Source organism: Lycium barbarum, chromosome 7 (genome assembly GCF_019175385.1).
Source record: "Lycium barbarum isolate Lr01 chromosome 7, ASM1917538v2, whole genome shotgun sequence".
NCBI classification, from domain to species: domain Eukaryota; kingdom Viridiplantae; phylum Streptophyta; class Magnoliopsida; order Solanales; family Solanaceae; genus Lycium; species Lycium barbarum.
This window is the reverse complement of record NC_083343.1, coordinates 12,698,095-12,723,466: the sequence shown is the minus strand read 5'-3', so window position 1 is coordinate 12,723,466 and position 25,372 is coordinate 12,698,095. Positions and strand designations below refer to the sequence as shown.

General features: G+C 36.1%; 2 protein-coding genes and 1 long non-coding RNA gene across 3 annotated transcripts; 2 read left to right on the top strand and 1 right to left on the bottom strand.

The window, feature by feature from the left end:
* Nucleotides 1-678: 678 nt before the first annotated feature.
* On the bottom strand, nt 679-4,011 carry LOC132602143 (protein LURP-one-related 12-like). The gene is made up of 2 exons (XM_060315138.1): nt 3,677-4,011; nt 679-1,198 (listed from the first exon to the last, which is right to left on the bottom strand). The coding sequence occupies exons 1-2, from the start codon at nt 3,899-3,901 to the stop codon at nt 953-955; spliced, it is 471 nt and encodes a 156-aa protein (XP_060171121.1). The 5' UTR covers nt 3,902-4,011; the 3' UTR covers nt 679-952.
* Nucleotides 4,012-16,089: 12,078 nt separating this feature from the next.
* LOC132602142 (uncharacterized) lies at nt 16,090-16,773 on the top strand. Its single transcript, XM_060315137.1, has 2 exons — nt 16,090-16,261; nt 16,340-16,773. The coding sequence occupies exons 1-2, from the start codon at nt 16,110-16,112 to the stop codon at nt 16,653-16,655; spliced, it is 468 nt and encodes a 155-aa protein (XP_060171120.1). The 5' UTR covers nt 16,090-16,109; the 3' UTR covers nt 16,656-16,773.
* Nucleotides 16,774-20,521: 3,748 nt separating this feature from the next.
* Nucleotides 20,522-21,528, top strand: LOC132602141 (uncharacterized). Its single transcript, XR_009567617.1, has 2 exons — nt 20,522-20,787; nt 20,864-21,528. It is a non-coding gene; the product is annotated as an uncharacterized LOC132602141 (long non-coding RNA).
* The last annotated feature ends 3,844 nt before the right edge of the window (nt 21,529-25,372 follow it).

The window sequence follows — 25,372 nt, the reverse complement described above, 5'->3', positions numbered from 1 at the left end:
TCCTCGGGGGATCACCAGAACCCTTACCCGTTCTCTGGATTTTTTTAAAGGTTTTCAAAAATTAACCTTTAAATTGGTTTCCTAATTCTCATTCAATAAATTAGGTGGCAACTCTGTTTGTTCACGACAAAGAGCCAAAGTTATGAGAAGATTTTATGCGCGAGCTTAAAAACAGACTGTAACAGACATAACTGACTAGTAGATGAAACCTCTGATATGAGTCTAACTGCTAAAATGTTTACCAAGACAAGGCCTCCGGCATACCTTAACTGCATAACTGACATGAAATAAATAAAGATAACACCCCGAATGCAAATGTTATGGCTTTACTATAATGATAGGCAAAGTTCAAGTACTTTAATGCAAATGAAATTAGTTTATGACTATTGAGGCAGATCTAACCTGCAGAGAGGGAACCAAGATTTGAAACTTATGGCCTATGAAGTTGTGGATTCTAATCTTTTTAAGTTATTGGGTTCTAAATCAATATTAATTTGTCCATATTCAATGTATTTTTAAGACGACATACATAATTGAACCAAAGCTACTGGGTTCAGCCAAATCCGGAGCCGGCACTTTATCTCTGCCCCTACAAACTTGTAACCTATAAGTTCACGTAAATTCATTATTTTTGCCCACTCTAACATGTATTAAAATTTTTCTAAATATCGGCAAATCTTTGACTATGAATTCAAATGTAGCTCATTGTAAAACTCATAAATTTTTGAATTCGTCTTTAATTATAGTAAGTAAAGTTCAGTGTTCAAAAGTGAAATTAACCGTATCACCACTCTCTTTAAAGTCATGTCCTTCCATTTGATCAAGGACAAGGACTAAAGCCATGACGAATGGCCCATCAATGCCAGCCTTGAGACACAGCAAGAAAACATCCTTGCCCAATACAACCTTTGTGTCAGGGTCCATTTTCCTTTTGATCTCAGCTACAACCACTTTAGTGTTTTCTTGTTCTTTCACTACTACTCTGATCAGTTCTAGGATTATTATTGTACAAGATTGTGCAGCTTCTTTGCAAGTAAGACCCTTCAATGTTGAATTCTTGAACTGGATCAGTACTGTGGACTTGTGCTACTATGTCATATTGTCCTATTATTGATGACTTGTGAATGGTGAAGATTGGTTCTTGACCTTCTTTTTTCTGTCCAAGAAATCCTTCCCACCTTTGATGAAGGCTTGGCTTCTAGAGTACTAGAAAGAGAAAAGAAAGGAATATAGCTTTAGGAAGAGGATTGAATTATGTTACTCTTACTCAAAGAAACTCAAAAGTTGTTATATAGTGTAAGAAGAAAGTCAACAATAGTAAGATTTGAGTTGCTTGGTTTGTTTGATCGTGTTAATTAATTTTCAAAAAAAAAAAAAAAAGTTAGAATATTTGTCACTTTACAAAACGAAGAAAGTTTTTATTTTCTTCAATTCCATCCTTACTAATATGAGAAATTGCCATTAATTACTCACTAAAAGAAATATAAAAGTAATTTAATTAGTTAAAAGAATGTTACTCCTTTCAATTTGATTTATGTGGCAGTATTTGACTGAATATCGAATTTAAGAAAAGAAAGTTTAAAACTTCTGATTTAAAACAAATCATAAATATTTGTATGATTATAAAACATCTCATTAAGAGTAAAAAGTAAAAAATCTTAAATTAAATAATTCTAATAAAGAAGTATGATAATTTTTGGAACAAAATCAAAGAAGTATGAATACAGAGAATATTACATGACCAATAAAAAGAACGGGATATTAATTTAGCACTAGCATTATAGTTTAGTTTCCAAATTAGAGTACCTTTTTTTTTTTCAATTCTAGAAAGAGAATAAAATCTTTTTTGACAGAAAATGACAAGTCAAATTCCTTCACTTCTTTTCTGGCTCTTTTTTTTGCACTAGTCAAATACTTCAACAAGTAAAACACAATGAATTGACGAGTATCAGAATGGGCACTTGAAATTACACACTTGTGTTAGGTCAGGATTGAGTAATTAGGCAAGTTTTATATTCTTAATCCTATATATAGGAAAGTTGAATTACTTATAAGCAAAGACTCCGAGGAATATAATTAAAGTTGTCGTTGTTTTGTTAAATGTCTGTACTATTATTTATGATGCTTCACTGACTAGGATCTTATTAAAATTAATTAAGCATGCATTTATTATAGTGCTCTACTTTGGTCTTACAATGTATGAGAAAATATCACATTACTTGAAGAACATCCCAAAAATAAGTTTTAAGGGAAAAGCTACGCAATATTTTTAAAAGGACGAAATTGTCAAAATATATCATCCTTCTGGGGCTTGGAATCAGAAAAAATATTTTTGGTTCTTCTTTTCATTTGTCAACTTTTTCCTCTTAGCGGAAAAAGAAAAAGAAAAAAGGAGCTTTTTTCTCTTTTCTTTTGAGAGTCAATCCCAAAATTTATCCAAGGACCTTCAAAATTTTCTTTAAATTCAAAAACTTTCAATTGGCATTTGGAGATGAAAATTAATTTGGCGGAATACAACATTCATTCTAATTGAGCACCTAAACACATGATAAAATGTTTTTATTAGACATTTCTAATTCAATTTTTGAAAACTTTTTAACAAGCGTTCTCTAATGTCTAATACTATATAAATATTAATGTTAACAACATAAAACATGTCACCTTCTTAATTTATATAAACTAGCTTCAATTAGCACATTCATGCAGTTTTGTAGCTTTTTGAGGCTAATATGTATAACCAAATGACGTGACTACTTATCTGTATAATGTATGTTTGAAAATACACCCAATTTCTTTTTAGAAAATTGAGCCGAAAATATCCAATAAAAATATTTTATCATACTCCAAATTGAAGGGACTATCGATGTATTCATCAAACACAAATAATCAGTTCCTAAAATTTCAGTCCCTACCTTTGTAATTTCCATTAAGAAAAATCAAGGGTTAATAACATTTTTGGTCCTTCAATTATTGGTAAATTCTAATTTTGATCCTTTTAATATTTGACTAAACACATTTAACCTCTAATTAATTGAAATATGCACTTTTGATCCCTTTGCTTGTGAATAATCACAAATTTATCACAATTTTTAGTTGTTCCTCACTTAATTATCCATATAATATGTTAAGCTTGTATTACTATTTCATATTTAACGACAATATAGTTCTAAAAGCAGTTTAAATACAACATACTTCTTACTCACTCCGTCTCAAATTATCTGTCGTGGTTATTAAAAATAGTTGTCTCATCTTATTTGTCGTTTTAGAAGTTCAAGGCATGATTAATTACTTTTTACTTCTTCAATTTCACCCTTTTTGTCATTAATGGAGATAACACATAAATAAAGTAAACATTTAATGGAAAGAGATTAAAACTTAGACGTAAATAAGGATAAAGTAGTCAAATAGTACTCCTCCTAATTAATAGTATTTCTTAAGAGCTCTGTAAAGCAGAAAAAATGATAGATAATTTGAGATGGCGGGAGCACATAACAGGACCATAAGCACACATTTCGATTAATTGAAGGTTATACGTGCTTCATTAGATATCACAAAGATCAAAATCAAAATACACCTATAATTTAGGAACCAAAAATACTACAGTATTATCCAAAAAATCAAAAGAATGAAAAAAAAAAAGTATAAGAAAATGTTTCTAGAAGAATAGAGAAGAGACCTTGCGTTGGAGGGTGACAAGAGAAGCACCAGTAGAATCCATGAGAATGAGTTCATCCTTGCTTCTTGAAGCGGGACAATACGATTCCACTCGAAAAACAATTTCACCACCCGGATTATAAGCAATGAAACCATCACCAGGATAGAACAATGAACTCTTATGAATAGTCAGATTCATTTCTTCTTTAAAACAAAATCTCTCATCCATAATAGGAGCGGTACTCATCCTTCAAATTTCAACTCCAATTACAAATTCAACTGTGGATTAATGGTATGAGCATTAATTATAACTTTTTTTTCTTTTTGATTATTTTATTCATTGACGGTGGTGGGATGTCAACTTTGATTTTTTATGTTTGAAGTTATTTTCTGATTTGGATGTTTGGCTATACTTGAATAAAATAATTACATTATGGATGTTTGTCTCTTACTACTTGAATAATATGATTATATTATGGATGTTTTATCAATTAGCTGCAGAAGTTGCCTGCACCATAGGCCATAGTATATTAGTACAATATTTCCTCCGTACATTTTTACTTGTTCCGTATTGACTTGACACATTTATTAAGGAGTCTTAAATAAAATGTCAATTTTACTATGTCACCTTCATAATAATTAAGTCATCTAATTATTGAAATCAATAAAAAAACTTTTAAAGTTTTTTTTTGGTAACTAAACATTTTATTTACCAAGTAAGAGTTATGTATAGCACAAGAGAAAATTCTGGCCAACTGTACAGTAGTCCCTAGGTGCAGAATCCATAAAAAACGTCGGAACAAACATCTCAACAATCTACACTAGCCATAATCTAAGGATAAAAGTTCAGTTCCTGTATTCTACTAGCAAGTCGTAGTTGCGAACTTGCTCTATGCACACTATTCTGTATAATCGACCTCAATAACAATGTTGGTGTCTTTTGTTTAGCCTGGAATACCCTGCAATTACGCTCCTGCCATATCATATAAATGCAGCAACCCAACGTGATCCTAAACATTTCGCCGGAACTGCTTCTGCCAACTGTGTTGTTTAGGATCCATGGCAGCTCATCAGTTCACTTCATCGCTTTCCTATTATATCCCTGCCATATCAGCACTTTTTCCCATATACCAGCTGAGTAGTCACACTCAAAGAAGAGGTGATCAACACTCTCATCAGTTTCATCACACAGTGGGCAGATTGCATCATTTATCAGACCCCATTTCAAAAGTCTATCATGAGTGTATAGCTTTCCCTGAAGTGCAAGATAGAGAATGAAGGTCCATTTTGGTGCCTCATTGTTGTTACAAATCACTCGTCTCCATGGCGTCTTTTGGTACTGGCCCCTCAATTTCAGGTACAGGTTTTGACAGAGAATTCCTGTATATTTTGCACTTGTTGTAGGTCATAACCTGCTTCCTCTAAAGCAGCCTTGGACTTCAAAATCTTCCTAAGCACCCAAGAGGCTTGCTTAGGCATAACATCCCATATAGATTGCCCTTTCCCATAATAGATATGTACCCACTTCACCCACAACTTGTCTTTTTTAGTACACAAATTCCATATGAGTTTACTAATAGCAACCCTATTCCATGTAAGAACATGGATGATATTCATTCCTCTGGCAGTTTTGGGCAAGCACAGATAATTCCTGCATAGAGCCTCTATACTCTTAATCACCTTCTTGGGTAGGATGAAAACCTGAGCCCAGAAGGTCTGAATTGAGAACAAAACTGTCTTAATAAGTTGCAATCTCCCTGCATATGATAGAAATTTGGATGTCCGGTGAGTAATCCTACCCATCATCTTGTCAAGTAGTGGTTGACACTGTATAATGGATATCCTTTTGTAGCTAAGAGGGACCCCTAGATATTTGAAAGGTAGTTGTCCTTTAGCAAATTGTAATTTGTCCAGGATCCTCTCTTGTGTCTCATTGCTCACCCCTCCAAAATAAATGGAGCTTTTGTTGACATTAGCTATAAGACTAGAAGCAGCGGAGAAAGTCAAGAAGCAGTTGTATATTTTAAGTACAGAAGTGACATCTCCCCTACTGAATAAAAGTAGGTCATCTGCAAATCCCAGCTGGGTGAGGTTTAGTTTTGCACATTTGGGATGATAATTGAAATCTGGATCATCTTTTAGCCTCTTCAGCAATCTATTCAAGTATTCCATAACTATTACAAACAAATAGGGAGATCGCGGATCCCCTTGTCTCAAACCTTTCTTGGCAGGAAAAGGTTGAGCTAGTTTGCCATTTACCATAATACCATATGAAACACTTGTGACACATTTCATTATCCATTGAACAAACATCGCAGGGAAGTTTAGGCTAGTAAGTACCTGCTCCAGAAACACCCACTCAACTGAGTCGTATGCTTTTTGCATGTCGATTTTCATCATACACCTTGGTGAAATCGATTTCCTTCCATACCCTTTCACTAGCTCATGACTCAAGATGATGTTGTTAGTAATGATTCTACCTGGTACAAAAGCTGCTTGATTACCATCAACAATCAACTCCATAATGTTTTGCATTCTAGTTGTTAGTATTTTAGAGATGATTTTGTATATCACTGTGCAACATGAGATGGGTCTAAATTCCCTCACAGTGGTGGGATTTTTCACCTTTGGAATCAATGTTACACTAGTACAATTCACTGCTTTAGGGATCTGGATTGTCTCAAAGAATTCCTTAACTGCATGAGTCACTTCCTCTCCTATAGTAGACCATGCCCTCTTGAAGAAATGAGAATTAAAACCGCCATGCCCTAGTGCTTTCATGTCATCTATGCTCGTCAGTGCAAAGTGAACCTCCTCAGTTGTGACTGGTTTTATGAGCTGCAACTGTTCTTGTCTAGGAAGAATGTATCCCTCTATAATAACCCTTGGGTCAATAGCTGGAAGGTTTGCGGCAGATGATCCTAACAAGTTTTTATAGAAGTTGCATACTTCCTGTTCAATTCCTTCTGCATCCTGAATAATATGGCCATTTGTGTCTTGCAATGCCTGTATAGTATTCTGAGCATTCCTGCTCTTCATATTGGCAAAGAAGAAACCAAAGTTGGAATCCTCAAGTTTGAGCCATTGCACTTGTGATTTCTGCCTTACTATACTTTCTTCAATTGTAGCCCATTTCTCAAACTGTGCCCTGAGTCCTCTTTCAGTATCCATCAAATTCTGGTGATTGCCATCACTTATTTGCCTTTGTATTTCCAGCAGCTGCCTTTTAATATCCACTACCTTTGCTTCAACATTGTTGAATTCCTTTTACTTAAGATATCTTAATCCCTGTTTTACAAACTTCAGTTTGTTCCAGACAACTTCCAAATTTGTTCCATGTGAGTTTTTTGCCCAGCAACTTGCCACCATATTCTAAAAATCATCATGATCTGCCATGTAGTTGAAGAATTTAAAAAGTTTGGGGATTCTTCTACCTGGTGCACCAACTTGTATACACAAAGGAGAGTGATCAAAAAAGAAATGGTCCATTGCTAAAACTGAAGTAGACGTCATTTGGAGCATCCAATTATCGTTAACAATGGCTCTGTCAATTTTACTTTGGACATGACCATTACTCCATGTGAATTTCCTTCATGTGCAGGTTAATTCAGTCATACTAGTATCAATCAAGAAATTTCTGAAATCTCTCAATTCACAATCTTGTACATTGTCACTAGTAGATCTGTCTTCAGGATCATTAATTGCATTAAAATCTTCCATTAAAAGGCAAGGGTCCTGTACATTTGCTGAAATCAGTCTCAGTTTCTCCCACAGATCCCTACTGACCTCTATGGTATGCAGTCCATAGATAGCTGCAAAGTGAAAGCAAGTGGACTGTCTTCTAAGTCTCCCATAGATAAACTGCTCATGTATGACATGTTCATCAAAGCTAACAATGTTAGGATTCCATAGCAACCAGATTCTGCATCCATCAGAATTACTGTAGTTTGATGTCCAACTCCACCCAGGGGCCACAAATTTTATAATTCTCTCAGCATACTGTTTATTAACTGTATATTCTACTAGTGCTATACTATCTACTTCATGTTCATCTATAAACTTCTTGAGTTCTCTATGTTTATACTCTCTATTGAGCCCTCTCACATTCCAAGTAAGCAGCTTCATTACTGATTATTAGGAGGTTGGTGCCCTGTAGCATCTTCTGGCCTGCTACACTGCCCTTTGTCAACCTAAACGTTACTTACTTTTATTGCATCCGCCTGCTCCATTAGTGGAATGAATCCATTCTTTGCGATCAACCCACCTTTAGCAGGGCTACCAGGTGCAGACTTAGTCGCAGTCTTCTTTGTCATATTTTTCCATCCTTCCTCTCCTTGATTAGTTTGAGCAAGTTCTTTGCCCTGAACTTGGGTACTTTGTGTGTTAGCAGCTGGTTGCCCATTCTCCTAGTCCCTTTTGGATTGCCATTCCTTCCGAAACTTTGTGGCCTTATTCTTAGGTTGTGCATGGGTTTGGTGGTGTGGTTGTTTCTCTGGTTGCTTCACCTATTTCTGGTCAAGTGCATTCCCATGTTGCTGCTCAACCCAAGCCTATACCCGTTTTTGTTTCAGCTTAGAACAATCATGTCCTATTTGTAAGCAAGTGCCACAGTAAACAGGCTGTTAGTCATACCATACTGCTTATTTGAACTCCTTCTCGTGTGGATCCTTCACTTTCACTGTAGTTTTAAGGGTACGAGTTGCATCAACCTCGACAAGAACTCTAGCAAATGATATCCTCTCTAGCTAAGTGGTACATTCATCAACAAACAATAGGGTGCCAATTCCACTAGCAATGCAACTTAGAGATTCCTTCCCCCAGCAACTAAGAGGTAAATGAGGGAATTTCACCCATAGGGGAATCGTTTTAAGCACTTCATTTGCAAAATCAAATTCTTCAGTCCAAGGCTTGATTATCACTGGTCTATTACTAATCATTTGGGGTCCTGAATACAACACCTCATTCCTATCCTCCATAGTTGCAAATTTCACTAGGGAATATCCGTCATTATGGAAATATACCTTAGGTTTAGAAGCAAAATTCCATTGTCAAGCAATGAATCTCTCGATGGCAACAATGGTTGGGTCAGCTCCTATAACATATAGAATGAGTGTTTGCTTCCATTTGGTACTTTCCTTGGCCAATTCATCTTGCTGCAGTTCAACAATCTTCACACCATTCTCAATTTTGGAAGGAATATACCTGAGGCTCATACCTCTGGTAGCTAGGGTTGTTCCTTTAAACAATTTCGTCCATGGTTTCGTAGTGTCAATTGCCACTTGTTCCTCTGGTACTACAATGGCCACCGAAGCACTCGACGACGACGAGGTAGGCACCATCTGTTGCTTTGGATCTGTGGAAGCCACCCCTTTCTCGGTCTCAATCCCCTTTTGCCCAGCATCAGTCACCTGTTTCCCCATACTAGGCCCTTGCTCCAACACTAATCTGCTACCCCCAGAGCTTGCATTAGTATCCTCGATTACTGGTGCTGCCGTAGGAGAAACAGTCTTCACCGGAGTTACGATGCTTACTCCACCCATAGTTGGTAGAGCAGGCCACACTTCCGTAAGGTTCCCATGCCCCAATGCGATTTGCACCAGCACCCCTTTCGGATTCTTCTTTGCATTACCCACTTGATTCTGCGTCTTATTCGTTTCTTTCTTCGCCCGTCCTCTTGCCATGCTGGCGACGGCGTACGATTAGATTCACTCTAATGTGCGCCTAGGAGAGGAGAGAGAAAGTTGCGAGAACAATTTAAAGCTAAAAAACTTTTGAAGTTATACGGTCATTAACTATTACTTGAAATTTTTTACCCAATAAATCTTCCTCCGGATAAAAAATAGTGTCAACTTAGCCTTTTTTTCTTGGGTCAAAAAGAGTATTCACTTATCAAATCAAGAAAGAATTAACCTTATTTTTTCAGATTTGCCCTATTAAGTGTTATGTAATCAAATTCCAATGTCTATTTAATTTGGGGCAGTTTAGTCAAATTATCTATTTTTGTCTAGAAGTTAATATTTTCTTAAGGAGTGTACAAATGACTAATAGCCTGTTTGGCCAAGTTTATTCCCCCCCCCCCCCCCCCCCCGAAAGTACTTATTTTTTCAATAAGTTCTTATTTTAAAAAAATTGAGGTGTTTGGCCAAGCTTTTGAGAGAAAATAAGTGTTTTTGGGGAGTAGCAGAAACAGTTTTTCAGAAGTTAAAAAAATAACTTTTGCCCAAAAGTACTTTTGAGAAACATACACATAGAAGCACTTTTTAAAAGTTTGGTCAAACACTAATTACTGCTCAAAAGTACTTTTTAAATTAATTGGCCAAACACAAACTGTTTTTAGCCAAAAATACTTTTTAAAATAAGCTATTTTTAGAAGTTTGGCCAAACAGGTTATAAGTGGACTCTCATTTTGATCCAGAAGGAATAATAAGGATAAAATAGGTATGAAATACGTAGCCCCAAATGTCACATGCATGCAGTAGTTTAACAGCTTTTTATGATTAATTTGTATATTTGTATATATAATCAAATGAGGTGACTACTTATCTACATCATGTGCGCTTGACAATTCACGTAAAAAAAAAAACTAAATTTAAGTCGAAAATATCTAATAAAAATATTTCATGTATATTCCGGCCTACAATTAAAACATATTGTAATTCAAATATCTGAATTATACTCCAAACTGAAATACCGTTTTTGTAATATCCATTAAAAAATCAAAAGAAAACGTATAAGATGTTTGTGGAAGAATAGAGAAGAATACATGAGAAGGTTAGAATAGTGAATTCCTATGAACAGTGAGATTTATTTCTTCTTCGAAACAAAATCTTTCATTCACTTAGGAACATTCATCTTCAAATTTCAACTACAATTCAAAATTAATACTGCTGAATTTTGAAGAAGAGACGAAATTGTAATGTGAGGAGGGAATTAATGGTATAAGCATTAATTATAGTAACCTCATTTTTTTGCTTTTTGATTATTTTATTCATTGACGGTGGTGGGATGTCAACTTTGAATTGCCTATATCTGGAGTGATTTTGCGATTTGGATGTTTGTCTCTACTTGAATTATATATTATGCATGTTTATCCAATTAGCTTCACAAGTTGCCTTGCACCATGATTTAAAACCGACTTAATCGATCGAACCTAATCATAATATTTTTATATTTCTTCTAATGAGGAATTTAAACTTGATGCACCATAAGTGTATACACTATCAGGTAATTTAAAAATAATTAGCGGTTAAAAAATTAAAGGTAATTTGAATCCGAATTGTACTGTATCTAAGTTTATTTCTTCATTCTAAAACTATTTCCTTTCCAAGTTCACAACTCTTCTTTCTTTGTCTCGGCACTGTCATGGTAGGAAAAAAAAGTGGCATCATCACAGTTCTTCTCTTTTCTTATTTTTATTCTATCGGCTTACTTAAATACTTCAAATCAATCGTTTTCTTTTTTATTGGACACCTAATTCATGACATTCGCATGATATGAATAATAATGCACCACTTTCTACTCTCCTTTGCTACAAACAGTTCAAAAGAATTCATTTTCTTGGCGAAGTACCAATAAAACCTAGAAACAAACCAAAAAGGAAAATTTATCCAAGAAAGTTTAGTTTAATTCGAAATAAGGAAATAAAATTGGTAAAAAGTGATTGTTAAGGACTGAAAGAGAAATATAAAATAAATTGGATTGCATTCAAGGTCTTCATGTATGTGTGTAGAAGGAGGAGAAAAAGAGGACACTTCATGTATGGAGTATTAATTATGAGAATTACTTATTAAGATATGTTTTGCGTATAATCTTTTAATACATATCACTTACCTATTTTTAATACTCCATATAAATACATTAGCATCACAATATATTTCGTAAATTTGAGAACAAATATTGGATATTAGAATCAACTAGCAAACGCTTTAGAGTTTAGAGTAAAAAATAGCAAACTAACCCATTATCTTTGATAATAGGCTTAAAATAGTCCCTTAAGTATCCCTTGACCAATTGGTCAGTTTGTGAAAAGTGAGATTTTTTGTTTCAGTTAGATATTTACTAAACTCTAATTGTGAAATTTAATTTTATGTAATTATTGTTCAATTTTCAATGTGTGGTGCAACCTTTTGAGGTGCAATTTCAGTTATTTCTTGATTTATTTTTTCTAGAAAATGTAGTTTTTCATGGTACAATATTTAGAATTTTGATGAAATTTTGGTGATTCTGGTTAAAAAAAAAATTCCAGAAATTGAAAATGATCACTTTTGACGAACTCAAAGGATCAAAATTGCTCAGTTAATACTTATGTGGCTATTTTGAACCTAATACTAAAGACAAGAGACTAATTTTCTCAGTTCTCTAAAGAAAAGCATGTCCACGGTCATCTTCTTCATCATCAATCTACTGAACCTCAGCTTTGAAATCCTGACTATATATATCACACTAAAACAAAATAGATCTCAATAAAACATCATGTCGATACAAATTCAAAGGCCACCTAATGAGTCATCGGACTCTATCACTACTAAAAAAAGGACATTTTCGACCAAAAAATTTCGACCACATTTTTGGTCGGAAAAAAATCGACCACGCGCGGTCGAAAAATTAAGAATTTAAATTTTTTTTTCAGTAGTATTTCGACCACACGGGGTCGATTTTTTAAAATAAAAATACAATTTCGACCACGTGTGGTCGAAATTAATTTTTGTATAAATAATAAATGAAAAACGTTTAAATTTAAAAAAAAAAAAAACAATTTTCGACCACATGTGGTCGAAAATTGGACCACATTTATATATACACTCCTTTGCTTCATCAGCACCACAGGACCACATTTTAATTTTTTCTTTCTCTCTCTTTCCTCTCTCCCTCTCCTCTCTCTACCCACACACACCACCTCTCTCCCTCTCCTCTCTCTACCCACACCACCAGCTGCAGCCCACCGCCTCCGATCACCGCCAGTCCACCGTCGGCTGCGAGGCACGTTTTTTTTTTTTCAATGTCATGAATGGCTTATTACAACTTGCTATGCTCTTACCATTGAATTCAAACTAAAGAAAAGGACTCCCCCACTTTCTGCTTCATCCTTAATTTGCACCTTTGTACTAGCAGGCATTATTATTATTATTAATTATTATTAGAAATTTTATTCAATTAAATGACATGTTTGCCCTTTCAAAGGTTCCATTTCAGAAATGTACAATATGATCCTAGTTGCCTGCTTTGAACATTACGATTTGTTTCTCATAGTATTAATTTTTCTAAGCATAATATGATAAATTTTCAATTTTACTTTTTAGGTTAATAGGAAAAACATTTACGGTGTCTTAAGATGTTATTAGCTATATTACCTTCTATACTTAGTAGATTTGATAACTTCATTTAGTGTCCAATATTTGTTTTAGGGTTTATTTTATGTAAAAAAAAAAATTGGATTTTAATATAAAATTACTGAATGAATTCGTTTGTTTGTTCCGCTGTGTTTTTTTGGATATGCTGGGCTAGCTGAGATATTTGTTCGTTTGTGATACTTGCAATGTTTGGTCCACTGTGTTATTTCAAAAGAGCAGGTTCACCCTTAAAAATTGAATTCCCCTCACTTTTGAATGAATTGTAAGATTTTAATTCATCCTGATTTAAGAGTAAATTTTGTAGGGATTATTAATATAAAATTACTGAATGAATTGATAATACAATAATTAATAACTAAGAAAATATTTAGCTTAATTCATCCTGATTTGGGGTCAAATTTGGTTCACTGGTAGTACTTATTTGGAGATTATTATGTAGGGATAGTTTATGAGGCGGTGATTAATTAATATAGGAATTAGTTTGTAGTAATTAATAGTAATGAGTAATAACGACAGTCGGACTGGTCTTGCATTGAGCCCTAACTATACTTAATAGGGATGGGATGACTCCTACTAATTAATAACTGGTCTTGCATTGAATGAATATTTTTTTGGGGCTATTTTGATTCTTTATTTATGTGGTATTTATTTATTTTGGGACTGTTTTTGTTAATTTTTTGGACAGTTTTTTTGGACAGTTTTTTGAGACTGTTTTTGTGGACTGTTTTTTGGGACTGTTTTTTGTGGACTGTTTTTTCTTTTGGACTGTTTTTTTTTGGACTGTTTTTGGTCATTTTTTTGTACTGTTTTTTCTAGTTGTTAATACATGGGTGCTTATTATGTAGTTATTAATTAAAGTTAAAATGATTTAGGTACTTTATCTATCTAGTTTCAAACTGCGCATTACCGGTAGGAAGGTTATACTTTGAAATAAAATTCTTTTACTAATCATATAAATTAAATGTGTTTTAACAAGTTCAAATTTTCTGCAATTTGTGTAGATGGAATCTCGTAGTTGGATGTACGATAGAACTAATCCTGGTCGATTTGGGTTGAAGAATGAATTTGTAGCCGGCGTTTATGATTTTGTTGACTATGCTAAAACACTTGAGGATTTTACAGTTCATGGTGTGGTTAGGTGTCCTTGTTCTAAATGTGAATGTATGACATTCAAGACCCCAGAGATTGTTAGGCGACATCTAATGGAAAAAGGTTTTAAAAGTAATTATACAGTTTGGACTAGTCATTGAGAAATGCGTAACAATTTGGGTGGATTTCAGAACTTTGTTGTGGGTGAAAGTAGTAGGATGGTAGAACCTACTGTCCAGAATTCTAGAATGCACGACATGGTTCAGGATGGTTATGGCATGCATTGGGGCTTTGAATCAAGTGGCCATGTTGAAGAACCTCCCAATGAAGAGGCCAGCCGTTTTTATAAAAAGTTAAAGAAAGCTAGTCGGTCCTTACATGATGGTTCTACCCACTCTCAATTATCTGTCGCTGTTAGATTATTGAGTATCAAAGCAGATAACAATGTTCCCCAAGGGGAAATGGATTCTGTGATTGACCTTATGCATGAATTGGTTGACCCAACTCTAGAGATACCCGATAATTACTATAAGGCAAAGAGATTGGTATCTAAGTTGGGACTCTCGTCGGTGAGAATTGATTGCTGTGAAAATGGCTGCATGTTATACTATAATGTTGACGTTGATCTAGAATCTTGTAAGTTTTGTGGTAGTGAACGATTTAGGGATACACGTAGCGGGAAGAGAGTGGTTGTTAAGGCGATGCATTATTTACCGCTAATACCAAGGTTAAAGAGGTTGTATGCATCTAATAGCTCTGCTCCTCATATGAGATGGCACAGTGAAAATAGAAGGCCACCGGGTGTTATGTGTCATCCATCGGATGGTGAGGCCTGGAAGCATTTTGATAGAACCTATCCAGACTTTGCAGCTGAACCACGTAACGTTAGGTTGGGTTTATGTTCTGACGGATTCACTCCACATTCTGTCTCTGCTGCTCCATATTCTTGTTGGCCTGTGTTTATAACACCGTATAATCTTCCCCCAGAGATGTGTATGACTAGTCCATATATATTCCTTAATTGTATTATTCCTGGCCCGCGTAATCCAAAAGTCTTGATTGATGTGTACTTGCAACCTTTGGTTGATGAGCTGAAACAGTTGTGGGTTGAAGGGGTTGAGACATATGACATTTCGCGTAAGCAGAATTTTAATTTGAGGGCCGCTTTAATGTGGACTATTAATGATTTTCCTGCGTATGGGATGTTGTCTGGGTGGATGACAGCCGGAAAGTTAGCGTGTCCTCACTGCATGGAAAATACTAAGTCCTTCACTTTAAAAAACGGCAAAAAAAAATTCATGGTTTGATTGCCACCGTCGGTTCTTGCCGATGGATCATTCCTTTAGGAGAATGAAAAATGCATTCAAGAATAACACAATTGAACAAGATTGTCCACCTCCAATACTGTCTGGTGAGAATATTTGGGAGAGGGTTCAACACCTCCCAAAAGTTACCGAAGAAGAACCGTACAGATTCGATGGGTATGGAGTTTACCATAACTGGACAAAGCAGAGCATATTTTGGGAGTTGTCATATTGGAAGGATAATCTTCTACGCCATAATCTTGATGTTATGCACATTGAAAAAAATTACTTTGATAATTTGTTTAACACAGTGATGGATGTGAAGGACAAGACGAAAGATAATGTTAAGGCTAGAATGGACTTGATTGAGTATTGTGGACGAAAAGAGTTATGGTTGCAACCTAAACAGGACAGGTTCTTCAAGCCTAAGGCTAGCTATTCTTTCACAATGGAGCAGAAGCGAAAGATTTGTGAGTGGCTCCAGAACTTGAAGATGCCCGATGGCCATGCATCAAATTTTGGATCACGTGTTGATATGGAGCAAGGCAGGATACACGGGATGAAAAGTCATGACTGTCACGTTTTCATGGAAACTTTACTCCCTATTGCATTTAGTGGCTTGCCTGAACGAATCTGGAAACCTATGTCAGAAATTAGTTTATTCTTCAAAGACTTATGTTCCAGCACGTTGAGGGAGGATAACCTTTGTCGGATGCATCAGAATATTCCTGTTATCACAAATAAGTTGGAGAAAATTCTTCCACCGGGGTTCTTTGATGTGATGGAACATCTTCCAATTCACCTTGCATACGAAGCCCGGCTCGGAGGCCCAGTTCAATATAGGTGGATGTATCCCTTCGAGAGGTAATGAGTCAATTTTTTTTTGTTCCTATCTAATATAATTTTAAAATTTTTTAAAAATACACCACGATTTAAATGCAGGTCTATTGGTAAGTTAAAAAGGGATATCAAGCAAAAATCGAAAGTGGAAGGCTCAATGTGCGAAGTTTATCTTGCCAAGGAAACATCCCATTTCTGTTCTTACTACTTTCAGAACGATGTGCCTTGTTTGAGAAATAGGCCTAATCGACACTATGATGGAGGTGTGAATAACTCTTTATTGAAGCCGATATTGATCTTCAATCGACCAGGTGATGGGCCCAAAAAACGTGAGAGACCATTGAATCAAATGGAGTATAAATCAGCTTCGACACATATCTTGTTAAATTGCCCAGAAGTTCAACCTTATTATGAGTAAGTTTACCAAAAATTGCAAAATTTCATCATTTAAATTGAGAATAAGGGCTAACCCAAATTCCATTTTGTTGAACAGTCTCTTTGTGGAAATACATGGACAAGAAACAGTGTCCGACCAATTTGGGACTTGGTTTAACAATTATGTAAGTTTTATATATAATTTTCTTTAGTAATGTAGCAATATTACTAAGTTTTGAGTTCTAATATTTCTAGATTTCTAATACTTAACTTTTAATAGGTTTACAACAATCCGTGTGGTTTTCATGAACAATTTTTGATGGACTTATCTTGGGGACCAACTAGTGTCCATTGTATGGACAAATATATTGTTAATGGTTTCAAATTTAATACTCGAGAGTGTGCTAACCACATGAAAACTAATAACAGTGGTGTGTGGGTTAAAGGTGCTGATGGTGTTGATTATTTTGGTGTAATTGAAGAGATCTTAGAGTTAGATTATTCTGGTTGGCCTCTCAAAAAGATTGTTCTTTTCCTATGTAACTGGTTTGATCCAACCCCAAAAAGAGGTACGAGGGTACTGGAGGAGTGCAATATAATTGAAGTAAAGCACAAACGGAGGTATGCAGGTTACGATCTTTTCATCATTGCACACAATGTTAAGCAGGTGTACTATGTCCCTTATCCATTAAGACCAGATAAGTCAGATTGGTGGGTGGTTATTAAAACCAAGCCGGTTGGTCGTGTGGAAGTTGAGAATGATTTGTCTGCTGCCTTTCAGACTGACGACACATCACATGTTAACCAACTAGTTGACTCAGAATTAGAAACTGAACTGCAGCATCCAGAACATATATTAGAAGAAGTGGATGTAGCACAAGTTACTGATGAAGTAGAAGAAAATGATGAAATTGAAACAAGCGATGAGGAAGAATGGTCAGAACAGGAAGAAAATGATGAAAATTAGCTTGTATTTCATTTTAGAACTATTAAATATCTGTAGTTTTATTTAATTGATTGTAAGACTTATAAGTATCTGAATCTTAATTGAATGTAAGATTTATAAGTATCTCATATTGTTTGGGTATTTGGTTGGTATTTTATGTTTTGCAGATTTACTAACTTCAGTAGTTCAATGCTAATGTCATTTTGGTGTTTTTTGTTTTGTGTATTAGTATTTACCATTAACATTTAATCTTTGTTTCATAATTTAATTGCAGTACTTACTTATATTTATTTTGTAGATGGCAGGTGACAAAAAGGGTAAGGCTATTGCGAAAGCCCAAAAAAAGTCAAAAAAGAAGGGTTTGTATATACCACCAGAAGGCATAGAGCCAGGTCCCCTTCGGATTGGAGCTAGAGATCCTGCACCTTGCCTTCCGCCACTTGGCCCTCCGATGTCAGGTGTTGCAGATGGGTTGTCATGGAGTCAGCAGACTGGCCATGTCGCAATGCCACCATATTTTTGGCCTCAGGGCCAGACAGAGCCACATGCACGACGATCTCCGTCCCCTATCACACCTTTGACGATCCCACATGGCCTCCCTGAGTTTTATCATGTGTCACAGCGAGCGGCTAGGAGTGGTACTCCGACAGTTACTCCTAGCCCAACTGTGTCACAACCATCGACATCATCTACTCCACATGTTGGGACGTCGGAGCGTGAAGAAAGTAGCTCTGATTCTGACGAAGAACGTCCCAAAAAAGGAGACCCTTCACAGGTTTTGAATTTTGATATGACAGGTCGTCTCATAATCGAGCCAGTTGGATAAACGTAAGTTTATTTAGTTTGCATAACTTATTTATTTTATTATAAGACATCTAATTTTATAGCATTTAATTATCTTATTGTTGTAATGCAGCTTCTATCCAGACAAAGCAACTAAGAGGATTTCAAAGACGATCAAAGGACTCTATAGAGGCACCGTTCCGTCTTGGGGCAAGGTGCCAGTGAAACTGAAGAAGCAGATGTTTCTCGAGTTTAGGGTATTTAATATTTGTAGTAAAATATTATATGTTGATTGTTTATGGGATATTCCTTTAATATGCTCCCTAATCGTATTAATTTCTTTGCAGACAAAGTGTTCCTGGAAGCCGGAACATCATGATTTAGTAGCGCAAAACTTTGAGAAAAAAACGGCTAAAATACTTAAGGATGCGTTACTTAGAGCTCGTAATAATTGCGTGCAGCCTGATTGGATCCAAGATGAATGGTGGAAGGAGCTGCTGCACTACTGGGCAAATGATCCGACCTTTTTGAAACGAAGTGAAAATGGGAAGGCCGCTAGAGCCTCAGTGAAGGGTGGATCCCTGCACACTAGTGGCGCCACGAGTCAAGTGGACTTGATGAAACGGCTGGTATGTTTCCTTCTTTAGCTTTGTCAAGTGACATTTCTTATTCTTGTTGGTTCAGATTTTTGGGACTGTTTTGGTGATTTGGTTGGACTGTGTTGGTTCAGTTATTTGAGACTGTTTTAGTTCAATTTTGGGATGGTTTTAGTTATTTTGTTGGACTGGTTTTTGGGGGACTTTTTTTTTGGGACTGTTTTTGGACTGTTTTTTGGAACTGTTTTGGGACTGTTTTTGAACAATTTTTTGCGACTGTTTTGGTCATTCTTAATTTGAATAAAGTTTTATGAGAATCACTGAGGCCAAAATTTTGTGGAAACATCTGTAGATATACTTTTTAACTAGGGGTTTTTTCTTTGTTATAGAGCTTTTGAAATCCTCCATCAAAAAGTCTTGGCTTCTTAATGGATTGATAATGTGGGATCTAACAAAATATGTCGCTGTTCTTGATAAAGATTTTACTATAATAGAAGTTTTTTACGGACTGTTTTTTTAGACTGTTTTTAGGGACTGTTTTTGGGACTGTATTTACGGACTGTTTTGGTCATTTTTGGACTGTTTTTTTTTCAGACAGTTTTTTTGGACTGTTTTTTGGGACTGTTTTGTGCGGACTGTTTTTTCTTGACTGTTTTTTTTAAGAACAATGGAAACAAACACGGTTTCATAGAAAATCATACATTAATGAATCACGAAAAATCACCATCCAAACAGGAGGTAAGTTTATATTTGTTTTATTTTTTGCATGATTCAGTGTTTCAAATGGCCCTTACTGGATAAGATTTTTTTTTTTTGTACTTCTGGTTGATGCATTTAAAATAAATAAAAACAAATTATAAGTAGATATCATAACTGATCATCTGTATTGAGTCCTGTTTATGTGAATCATATGTATCATTTTATTATGTGAATCATCTGTATTGAGTCCTGTTTATGTGAATTTAAATTTTGGCTCGAATCTTGTATATGTATTAAAAGATTCACTGAATTTATACAAATATTAAATTTTAAATCAGCAAACTAAATGGACTGAGGTAAAATTTCGAGCTCGAACTCATAAAATTCAAATATTGGTTCTACCTTTTGGTTGGTATTTGTAGCTTTGTAAAATATATATACCTCCCTACTAGTCAGTTGTACATTCTAATGCTTTGTCTTTGACTCTGTCAATTCAGTATGTTTATTTATGAGTCTAAGAGTAAGTATGCACATAACATAATTAGATTCTTTCTGGAGTAAAAGAATAGCCTCTATGGATTTTGCTTACATTTAGCATGATGAGACGAACATGTATTTTATATTGTTGTTTTTGGCAGGTAGTGTATCCTTAGAGATTTCCTTGACCTACATCTACATATATAAAAGTATCAATGATTTCTGCTAATACATTTAGAATCTTAGTGTCTACTGTAGTATTCGTCTACAGCTTAAATTTATTCTGTTGAAAGATAGAAGGATTAAGTAGCATACAAGTATTTTGATGGCTACATAATGAGATTAAAAGGGTATACGTGTATTTCTTGGGGACTTTTTGGTCATTTTTTGGGGACTTTTTTTGTGGACTGTTTTTTTTTTTTGGACTGTTTTTGTGGACTTTTTTTTTGGGACTATTTTTTTTGTGGCAGTTTTTTGCGGACTTTTTGTTGGGACTATTTGTGGGGATAGTTTTTGCGGACTTTTTTAAATTGTTAATTTTAATTTGTTTGTAGGAGCTCCAGAGGGGTCAGGCGGTACCTCAAGATGAGATCTTTAAGATTACTCACACGAGGAAGGAGAAGAACGCCGATGGTACAGACCAATGGGTTGAGCCAAGGGCTGAGCAAACTTGGGTAAGTCGTTAGTTAACAATAATAATATATTTTTTGTACTAAATTAGATTACTAACATTGTATCCTTCGATTTTAGAATGAATTTCAACAACACTTTGGGGAGTTTCGAGCCACTCAGCCAAGTACCACGCAGATGACCGACGAGTTAATACAACAACAATGGATTGAGAATGTTGCTCCCCCAACAAGGCACGGGACAGTTTATGGGATGCCTAATCTAGTCTTTCGTCGATACTCGTCGGCCCTTGAAGCCGTAGGTGTTACTGATGATGGGACAGTTGATCCTAAGGAGTATGAAGCCATGAAGCAGCAAGTTAACCTGCTAACAAGAACACTTAATTCCTCGGAGGCCAGGATGTTGGGTATGCAAGCCCAGATTGATAGCTTACTTAATTCGCGGCAGTTTCCGATTCCCCCGTGTCCTGGGGATGCTCGTAGGTCACAGCCTCCTAGCCAACCCCGACCTTCCCAAGGTAGACGACGTTGGTCACAAGCTAACATAAATCATGCTTTTGTCGACGAGTCTAGTGGGGAGGATACGGATCATGTCTCTAACACCGAACATTGACTTTTTTGATTAATGTGCTTTTGGATTCTAATTCTGCTATGTTTAAATGGATATGTATATGAATGTAGTTTTAATTTGAACTAGAAGTACTTTTAATTTTAAGATGTTTAAGTGTTTGAACGTAGTTTATGATGTTTAAGTGTTTGAATGGACAATGTTTAAGTGTTCAAACATTATTTATGGTTGTTGTGTTGCATTGTTGATGAATTGGATGACTGTTTTGGTTGATGAATTTGGTTGTTTGAAAATTGCCAGGTGGTATGTCAAAAACAAGCAAATGCTGGAAAAAATATTCCAGAATTTCGACCACACGTGGTCGAAATTTAGCAATATGGTTGCCATATTTCGACCACATGTGGTCGAAATTCTGGGCTCAATTTAAAATTTCGACCACATGTGGTCGAAATTCTGGGCTCAATTTATAATTTCGACCACATGTGGTCGAAATTGGATTTTTATTTTCTTTTTATATTTAAATATAAATAATTTTTTCGACCACACGTAGTCGAAAAATTTAAATATAATTTAATATAAAAAAAAAATTCGACCACATGTGGTCGAAATGTTTTTTTCCCTTAATTTCGGTAGAATGTGATTTCGACCACGTGTGGTCGAAATTTTTTTTTTATATTAAATTATATTTAAAATTGGTCGAAATAAAGGCTTTTTCGACCGCGTGTGGTCGAAAATCCCTGTTTTTTTAGTAGTGTATGTTACCTGGTCCACCTGAATTGTCTTGTTTCATGATATTATGATTATTGTGTCTTTGCCTTTAATTTCTAATTTAAATTTTACAAAATGACATATTAAGTTGCTTCCTATGTGATGATACCTTAAATTGGTGAGAAAATTCATTACAATTTAACCAAATTGCTTCTTAGATACATAAGTTGTTACATAATTGCAGTAAGAAACTAAATTGGATCATTATATGTCATTAAAGTATGTGTTTAGGTTCAAATATGCCCTTATTAATATTCTACTCTCTCCGCTCAATTTATGTGACACGTTTCACTTTTCAAGAGTCAATTTAACTAAACTCTGAAGCAAAATTGGATTACATTAACACAATATTTTAAGATTAAAATTTATATATTTGAGAACTACATCAAAAGTACTACTTATATGTAGAAAAACAAAAGGACGAAGATTGTTTTGTGAAATTTTCTAATGATCATTTCATTGTATTGACATGCCTATATATACAACACTATTGAATAGAAATAAAAGACTATAGAATAATAAATAATCCTGTACAATATTTGTCTAATTTCTATTGGCTGTCCTGTAGTTAACTTTGGAATGAAATATTCCTATTACTATCTAGGTGTGTGCCTGTTGATCAAGTTTATTTAGATCGTGTGGCCTGAGTTAATTTGTCAACTTTGGATGGTTGTGATGACTACAATAGTTGGGCTGAGATTTGGTTGTCTGGTGAGCACAATTTGCTCTTTAATTTCATTTAGGCCCAAAACCTCAAATGTGGCCCAATGACTCATTGTACCTTGATGGATCAATTTAGTACATAAAATCTTATTCCTCTTTCATCTGTAAACAACCAACTTCATCTTCCTCGTACTTACTTTGAATCATACCCTCAATATCAACTGTAGAATGAGAATGGAGGGGATGAATCTCAACACCCCCCCCCCCCTCCTCAAGTTGGAGGGGCAAGAAGAAACCCTAACTTGCGAAGGTTGGAGTTGTGACTAGGGCCAGAAAGTGATTTAGTGAAGATATCGATTAATTGCGAAGAAAAAGGGACAAAATTGAGGGAAATGAGGCCAGAGAGGGATTGCTGACGGACGAAGCGGCAGTCTAGTTTGACGTGCTTCGTTCGTTCGTGAAATACGGGATTTCGTGCGATGTGAAGGGCGGCTTGGTTGTCAGAGTAGAGAGGTATTGGTAAGGCTGGTGGAACTGAAAGATCGGCAAGAAGGCGTTTCAACTAAGTGAGTTCAGCCACCACCCTCGTCATGGATCGATATTCAGCTTCGCCAGAAGAGATGGGCATCGATACTTACTTTTTCGATTTCCACGAAATAGGAGAACAAACCAAATTGATAGAAAAGTCACTGATGGATCTACGAGAGTCAATATAAGACGCCCAGTCAGTGTCACAAAAAGCCAGGAGAGGAATAGAAGAATATGGTCGCATGAGTCCTTGACCCGGATCAACAACAACAATAACAACATACCAGTTGAATCCCACAGTGTGGGGTCTGGGGAGGGTTAAGTGTATGCAGACCTTACCTCCACCTTGGAAAGGTAGGGAGGCTGTTTCCGAAAGACTCTCGGCTCAAAAGAAAACAAGGGAAAACAAGGGAAAAGAGTCAGATACAGACAAGCAAATCAAAGCAATGCGAAAATGAGAAAGAACAAGAGCTCAGAAGTCATGATAAAACATCATGAAAAGGCAAGACCCAACACATAAAAGCAGGAATCAAAGGGCAATAAAAAGTAGAGCAAACTAAGCCTACTAGTGCGAAAGAAAAGCGAGACTACCTACTAGCCTTCTATCCTAATCTGAGTCCTCCACAACCTCCTATCTAAGGTCATATCCTCGGTAATCTGAAACTACGCCATGTCCTGCCTAATCATCTCCCTCCAATATTTCTTTAGCCTTCCTCTACCTCTCCTAAAACCGTCCATAGCCAACCTCTCACACCTCCGTACTGGGCATCTATATCTCTCTTCTTCACATGCCCAAACCATCTCAGCCTCGCTTGCCGCATCTTGTCCTCCACCGATGTCATTCCCACCTTGTCGCGGATGTCCTCATTCCTGATTTTATCTCTCTTTGTGTGCCCACACATCCACCGCAACATTCTCATTTTTGCGACTTTCATCTTTTGCACGTGAGAGTTCTTGACTGGCCAACACTCTGCCCCGTACAACAGAGTCGGTCTAACCGCCACTTTGTAGAACTTGCCCTTAAGTTTTGGTGGCACTTTCTTGTCACATAGCACTCCGGAAGCGAGCCTCCATTTCAACCATCTTGCACCAATACGATATGTGACATCATCGTCAATATCCCCATTTCCTTGTAAAATGGACCCAAGATACTTGAAACTTCCTTTCTTTTGGATGACCTGGATACCAAGCTTCACTTCCACGTCAGCCTCTTGAGGTACGCCACTGAACCTGCACTCCAAGTACTCTATCTTGGTCCTACTCAACTTGAATCCTTTAGACTCTAACGTCTGTCTCCAATCCTCTAGCTTAGAGTTAACTCCGCTACGAGTCTCGTCAATTAATACTATGCCATCTGCGAATAACATACACCATGGCACCTCACCTTGAATTTGTCGCATCAATCCATCCATCACTAAGGCAAATAAAAAAGGGCTAAAAGCTAATCCCTGATGCAAACCCATCAGAACTGGGAAGTGCTCTGAGTCTCCTCTTATAGTCCTTACCCTGTTCTTGGCTCCATAATACATGTCCTTGATAGCTCTAATGTACACCACAAGTACACCTTTAGCCTCCAAGCATCTCCACAGAACCTCTCTTGACACTTGATCGTAAGCTTTTTCTAGGTCGATGAATACCATGTACAAGTCCCTTTTTCGCTCCCTATACTGCTCCACCAATCTCCTAACAATATGAATGGCTTCAGTAGTAGAACGCCCCGGCATGAATCTGAACTGGTTCTCTGAAATAGAGACGCCTCTCCTCACCCTCATCTCTACCACCCTTTTCCACACTTTCATAGTGTGGCTTAGCAGCTTGATACCTCTATAGTTGTTGCATCTTTGATTGTCGCCCTTGTTCTTGTACAAAGGAATCATTGTACTCCACCTCCATTCGTCAGGCATCGTCACCGTCTTGAAAATGACATTAAACAACCCAGTCAGCCACTCCAAGCCTGCACTCTTCCAAAATTCCTGAGGAATCTCCTCGGGTCCGGTCGCTCTTCCCCTGCACATCTTACGAACAACACACTTAACCTCGTCGACCCTTATACTCCTACAATAACCACAATCGTGATGCCTCTCATAGTACTCCAACGAGTCT

Excerpts from the sequence above, each read along its gene's own strand:
- LOC132602142 (XM_060315137.1), top strand. The coding sequence starts at position 16,110 with ATGCATCAGAATATTCCTGTTATCACAAATAAGTTGGAGAAAATTCTT. Across the intron at positions 16,262-16,339 it reads TGGATGTATCCCTTCGAGAG|GTCTATTGGTAAGTTAAAAA; the intron begins GTAATGAGTCAA and ends ATTTAAATGCAG.
- LOC132602143 (XM_060315138.1), bottom strand. The coding sequence starts at position 3,901 with ATGAGTACCGCTCCTATTATGGATGAGAGATTTTGTTTTAAAGAAGAA. Across the intron at positions 1,199-3,676 it reads TTGTCACCCTCCAACGCAAG|AAGCCAAGCCTTCATCAAAG; the intron begins GTCTCTTCTCTA and ends CTAGTACTCTAG.